The sequence below is a fragment of the Rhododendron vialii genome, chromosome 3a (assembly GCF_030253575.1).
Source record: "Rhododendron vialii isolate Sample 1 chromosome 3a, ASM3025357v1".
Classification (NCBI taxonomy): domain Eukaryota; kingdom Viridiplantae; phylum Streptophyta; class Magnoliopsida; order Ericales; family Ericaceae; genus Rhododendron; species Rhododendron vialii.
Window position 1 is genome coordinate 26,238,193 of NC_080559.1, and position 7,075 is coordinate 26,245,267.

At 38.1% G+C, this 7,075-nt stretch overlaps 1 protein-coding gene across 1 annotated transcript; it reads left to right on the top strand.

The window, feature by feature from the left end:
* The first annotated feature begins 385 nt into the window (after positions 1-385).
* On the top strand, positions 386-1,594 carry LOC131319208 (ethylene-responsive transcription factor ERF039-like). The gene has a single exon (XM_058349368.1). It carries the CDS (start codon positions 532-534, stop codon positions 1,198-1,200), a length of 669 nt encoding a protein of 222 aa, XP_058205351.1. The 5' UTR covers positions 386-531; the 3' UTR covers positions 1,201-1,594.
* The last annotated feature ends 5,481 nt before the right edge of the window (positions 1,595-7,075 follow it).

Here is a 7,075-nt window from a genome sequence, read left to right on the forward strand (position 1 = left end):
GTAGTAAACTCGAAGGGGTTTGGTTAGGTAACCGTGAGAAAGCAAATAATTATGAGAAATACTTATTTCCAGAGCAGCCGGAAACAATTTATTTATAGTAGCAGTTCATCGTGACCGTTCAAAAGTATTTTGGACGGTTTGGATGTTAATAAAACTTTTTTAGCGAAGAGTTCCCCTGAAAAGTTTTATTAACATCCAGACTGTCCAAAACACTTTTGGACGGTTGCGATTAAGCACTGTAAACTCTTGTTTATGGCTATTCCAGAAATAAGATTTTCTCAATAATTATACGTCTACCATGAGGTTTCATGTTTTAACATACGGAAGCCAAACATTTCAAATCTTGGGATCAATGGAAGTCTGGAAGGCTTGCATGATGGTTAACCTTAAAATTTCAAATTAATCGAAGTGCATGCAAACTGCAAACGGACTCGGACATCTGCTATGAAAAAGAGAAACAGAATATTTATAGTACGACTATGAGGGACGATAGAGGAATGATATAAAGCAGTGCACACCCTTCTAACATGCATGCATCACTTCATTCTCTCTTCTCACACTAATGCCCACAATAATGCATCCTCTGCATTGACAATGAAGCACAAATCCACCCCCTGTTCATCCTCCTCCACCACCACCACCGCCATCGATGAAGAACCAAAAACAGAGGAGCAGAACCATAAGAGCGTAATCAATGGGGGGAAGCACCCAACATACAGGGGAGTTAGGCTAAGGACTTGGGGGAAATGGGTGTCTGAAATTCGTGAGCCGAGAAAGAAATCAAGAATATGGCTGGGCTCGTACCCGACGGCCGAAATGGCTGCTCGAGCTCACGACGTGGCTGCGCTGGCCATGAGAGGCCCCTCAGCCACCCTCAATTTCCCTGAATTGGCACACAAGCTCCCCTGCCCTGCCACCGCCACCCCGAAAGACATCAAAGTTGCTGCGGCTTTGGCGGCTGCCTGTGATGAATTCAACGAAGCCGGGCCGAGCCGGGTTGCGGGTACAAGCTCATGTGAAGAGCAAGAATTGGGTGGATCCCCTGTGGCAGTTAGTGATGAGAGTGATGAGGCCTTAATGTTTGATCTTCCTGATCTTTTGTTGGATTCAATGGATCATTCAATCGAGTTCTGTCATGGTTCATGGTTGCAGCTCTCAGGTTTTGAGATTGCTTTTCAACTTGAGGAGCCATTTTTATAGGGTTATAACTACCATAAGTTACTATATGTTAGTGTTCATTAGGTGTGCATTTGTTCATAGAAGTTTCTCCTTTGCAATTTTTTTTTTAATAACCAGGCCAGCTTGTGCGCACCTTGACTAATTTCGGGCCCTGAAAGTAACGACCGGGCACAACCTCCAGTAGCCCCAAGATTTGAAATGTTTGGCCTTTGTGGGAATGAAATGTTTGGCCTCCTTTGCAATACTTTAGAGAGAGAAAAAGAGCAATGCTACTCCAGACTCCAGAGATGGTATTCGCTACACCAGTTTGAATCTAGTCCATGCATTAGTCTTTTCTCGTGTAAATATTGTATGTGTTCTGGTCTTTTGCAGAAGACCCCAATTTCAATAAATGGCTTGGATGGTTGCAACTTCTGCATCGGTAGTGAATTTCAGATGCATGGATAGAGGAAATTGCCGGACCGTTTTTCTACCCATCTCTCCTAAAACTAATTGGTATTGGGGAGAGCTTCAATTAAGTACATTCGACGTTGCACTCGCAAGTCTGATTTTAAAATGGTTGCACAGAGTGACATTTTTTAACCAATTTTTTTGACGCAGCGGAATTAACAAGAGAGATTAGTTGTGTACTAATCAAATGATTGATAAACTCGAGTAAGAGAAAGACAAAATGTGAATAATATTGATAAAAGCTGCATAAACATTGGGTTACAAATCCTTATATAGGCCCGAAACTCTAGAAATAAAGCTGAAAAATAAATATTTCCAAAAATCGGAGAAAATAGGAAAATTGAAAACGCGAAACAAAAACATGACTTTCCCGACTGAAACGAACTAATAAAGAATTACGGTTTAAGAGTTATTAACGAATCAAAACTTTTCTAAAACGGCAAAATAACGCAATTGAAGGCCTAAAAGGATTAATTAGGTTGAAATCCACCATGCGTCATGACCTTAGGATGGTGTGTATTGATCGGAGCGCGAAAATAAGTCAGCCCATCAAATTTGAGCCTATTCTAAGCTCGTTAGAATTTTACCAAATTAGGTAATCGAAAATTATACATCATTTGGACTTCCGAGGTTTGGCATGATCCAACTGATCATAGAATTGGACATTCACGTGTTCTACATCATTTTTTTCCGAGAAATATTGTTTGACCAAATCTATAGAAGCACTACGGGCCAACAGAAATTATAAATACACTTATCTCCGTAAACCATTCTAGGAGGTGACTGGGGGCTTGAGATGTGCTTCAGTTGATGGAATTGACCAGATGTTCTTTGATTGGGATGGTATCCTATATACTTTAAATAAAAATAAAATATCTCACATTACCACAAAGCCCAAAGTTTCACAAATTACGATGAAACTTAGATCCAGGGTATAATTAATGTGGACCCGGGGATGCTGCCAAGCACACTCCGCTTAGCAGCAGTGTCGAGCGATCGATCCAGCCGTTCATCTCAGCAATTGACAGTTTGAATCTTAATCCAAGCAACAGACGGCTCGGATCTTTATCCACTCAGATTAAATCCAAGCCGTCCATACCGAGATGGGTGGCTGGATCGGCCACTTGACTCCGCTCCTTTTGAAAGAGAGAGAGAGAGAGAGAGCTATAAAAGGAGATATCTACGAGGGGATAGTGTGGGATTTGAACCCCAAACTTAATTTGTTGAACGGCAGGGTTTTTGACCAATTGTGCTAGCATCACGTACACAAACATTGCTCCTGTATGTAATGTTGAGAAATTGACCAACTGAACAAACACACATAGCGCGAAGAAAAATCGAGCAAGAAACAAAGAAATGCAAGACACGCAAGTTTTTTACACGATTCCCCAAATGTATAGTTGAGTAAATTCGTAGTTCATGCCAATTTTTATTATGCATCGAATGAAGAGGGTACAAGAGTTCACAAACCTAACATAGAACGTAATGCAGGATTCCATGGAGCAATTAGAAGACAATGGAGGTTGTCATGGATTTCTGTGTGTTTTTTGAGCTGAACGCCATTATATGCAACCATATTACCAAAAACACACACACACAGAAATATAGAAATCTTTTTACACGTGCTCCAGGCAAAATAATTAAGCATATGATGTACTCCCTCAGTTCCTAAATAATTAGTGTTCGGCGTGCAAATTTAGGCCTCACAAAGATGCATGTTTTTCGTTAAAATTTTTATTTTTCACAATCTAATAGAACTCATTGTTATTTATTCATTTGTGGGAAAAAAAATTAATTTTTTTAACGAAACAAATGCATCTTTTTAAAAATTTAATTTTGCGCGTCGAACACTTATTTAGGGACAGAGGGAGTAGTATCTCCAACACCCTGGTTTGATACCAACCCACTGCCCAGCTTTAGTACGTGTGGCTTCCAAACCCCAAAGGGTAGCTCAAATGACAAAGAGGATGAGATAAAACCTAAACATTTCGAGTTCGAAATTTGGCAATTAGCTTCTTGAGGTCAGGTCACAAAAGAGAAATCTCTTGTGAATGCCCTAGTCTCGGCGTAGATGGTCTGCCTTTGACCGGATTAGAGAAGGAAATAGTCAACGTGTGCGTAAGCTGACCCGAAGACCCTTGATCGATTAGGGAAAAAAAAAACTTCAGTGGCTTCCAGATTGGCTAAGATATTCCTTCGACAGATTGTCAAACTTAGGATTATGACGGTGTCTTTGTAGTGGAAACAAAAGTGAGCCAGAGTCGGCACAACTATATGTGTTTACTGCATATAGCAATTTCCATATATGCGCCATGTCTATTTCTATTTCCATCCTGCGCAATAAATTCCTTGGTACTATATGGGTTTGGATTAAAAAGTTAAATTTTTTTTTTTTTGGTCTTTATTTGAATTTTTTTTTACATTTGTTTATTTTTTTTGCGTCAAAACTTTTGTAACCTATTGATTCATCTCGATGAGAGAAATCGGATGAGTAAATTTTTTTTTTATCAAAACTCATAATTTTTTGAATAATGACAAATATAAGTCAAAAAAACAATTTTTTTTTTATCTTTTTTAAAAAAATTACGAGTTTTGATCAAAATTTTACACTTTTCCGAAATCTCTCATCGAAACGAATCAAAAGTCACAAAATTTTGACGCAATACTAACAAATGCAATTTTTTTTTGAATAAAAACAAAATAAATTACTATTTGACTTTTAAAGCCAAACTCCTTCTTTCCCACCAAAAACAGTTAGAGCACCTCATTTCAACAAGTCACTTCTCCATCCAAGGATGGAGCGGGGTATAAGAGGCGACAGCTAATACGGACTTCGAGTTGGTGCTGCAAAGTGCTGCACACTTCTGAACTGTCGAACCGTGCATCCGACGGATTGGAGGTGTGCAGCACGGTGCTGCGCATAATACTGCACAGCACTATCCCCGATTGCAGTTGGTACCACAACGATTTTAAAAAATCCTATTATTATATTCAATAATAAACTAATCCGAAATTGTACAACTGTCACCATTAGATTTTTCATTATTTTTTGTTAAATGGAAAGTCTTTAGACGTCGGCTATTGTTTTAATAAAGGAGGGCAAAAAAAAGTCCAAAGACAAAGTTAATGGAGCAAGTAAAATATTAGGAAATATGAGGCCTAAACTAATGTGCTGGCCAACCTCAGTTAGGGAGAAAGAAAAGTAGCATGTCAAGGGACGTCCACTATCTGTGCTCTATGCGTGCATATGACCAACTTTGTTTCGGAGGTGTTTCTGGTAATAAAAAATTTGTAGATTTTTATTTGTGGTTGAAAAATTGTTACGTGCTTCTAGTAATGAATAAGGTGTTTTGAAAAAAAATTTGCTGGATATGTAAGTGAAAAAACTGTTGAATTGGTAAAAACTTTTTTGTTAATAGAAACCAGTAGGTAAAATGAGTTAAATTTTGAAAGTTTTTTGTTAGTGAAAACGAAATAATAAAATGCGTTAAGTTTTTAATAATTTTTGTTAGTGAGATGGGTTTTATTGTAGTTCTTATTCGTATGTTATTTTGATTTTTGTCCGAAGACGGTAAATATTTATACCATGGTCTGTCTTTTCATTTATTTATTATTTTATTACACAGGTTCGCCGCCTCTAAAGGTAATATACTAGCTCCGTCCCTATTTATTTCCCATGTGTGGAATTACAGCTTGGAACGATTAATTAATTATCCATGGTCGATGGTCCTGAAGCATGGTCATTTGTCGTTTCAGGATCATTAGAACTCTAGGTGAATATACTTGTTGATCACTCCAGTAAATTTGTGTCGTAATTATGAGTTTTGACGCAGTCAAAAATATAGGCCGGTGATGCTCGAAAAACGGACACGTGTGAGTGTCGCAAATGAGAGATTATTCGGTACCATGAGGCGTGTGTGGCAAATGAGAGATTATTCAGTGCCATGAGGCGTGTAGGTACCCAACTCCCTCCTCACGACATACTTTTTGGTGGGCTCCGCACAGATGCACGGTGAGAAGGACGATTACGACATCTATCGACCATGTTCCGGGGGCATCGAATAATCTTTCATGCCAAAAGAGGCCAAATACTAATTTGTTTGCCAATCGTGGCATCTCAGGCATGAAGCTCCAAATGATAAAAGACGGGCAGACATTGACAAGGCCTCACTTGTACTATAACTAATTTATCATGTCGTTTTGCTCTTTTCTTCCTGGATTGTGACTCATTGATATTTTTTCCCCTTCGTGATCATGACTTTTTACCAGCTTCTGCTAAAGGAAGAGATATTTGAGGCTGATTTTTTTCCCTAGTGATCATGACATTTACTGTGGTAGTAAGAAGAGGTTCATTTTCACACTTGCTGAGCAAAAAACGTTTGGAATTACTATTACTGCTACTATTTAAGACTTTTCTGCGTCACGCACACTTCTGATGGCTGCACCATGTGGTACAAACTATATATAGATCTCAAAACAAATTGGTAATGAGTGGAGAAGTCTCAAATGTTATTAAGTGATTACTCATCTACTTCCAAGCAATGTGGGACTTTATTTCCTTAACATCGCTCCTCACGTCTAGCCACGTTTGAGATCTGTTACGTGTGGCCACTTTAGGATGAAACGGGCCCCGCTTTGATACCATGTAAAAACTTTATATCCATCTCAAAACTAATTAGCAATGAATGGAGAGGTCCCAAATGTTATTAAGTGATCATTCATTCCACTCCCAAGTAATATGGAGACTCTATTTCCTTAACATGTTTCAGTAACGTTCACCACATAATCTTGCAACTTTTTCACAATTATGGCAAAAATCTTGCAACTTTTTTTAAGGCCATGTTTGGATGCCGTCCTGTAATCTTTGGTTGGAATCAAATCCCTTGTAATTCGTTGCCGGGAGTAATTCTATTCCGATGTTTGTAATAACCAGTAAGTAAAATCTTATTAAAAATAAGTTATTTTGAAAATTTTGCTAGAGTCAAACATTACTTTTTTTGATGGATTAAGTCATGAATCTAGGATTCTCACCAGGGATACTTAGGAATTTTGATAAGTTGTGAATGTGATTTATGGTTCACATTTCCATTGCATTTAGTTCCAAACGTAGGAATATTCACGAAAATATTACATCACATTCACATTCCATACGGTTTCAAACTTAGGAATAGTGAAAATCTTGCATCACATTCACAATCCAATCAATTCCGAATGTAGTAATGATGAAAAATACTACATCACATTCTCTTTCCTTCTCAAGATAACTGTCATGAACTGAGCCTAAGGTTGTGTTTGGATGCCCGTAATATTCAATACGAATTAGAGTTTGATTACTATGAATCAAATTCGTAGTACTTCGGTACCTGGAGTAATTCTTTTTCGATTGGATTACTTCGATAATCATTTTCAGGAATTAGTTATTTTGGAAATATACTAGAGTCAGACA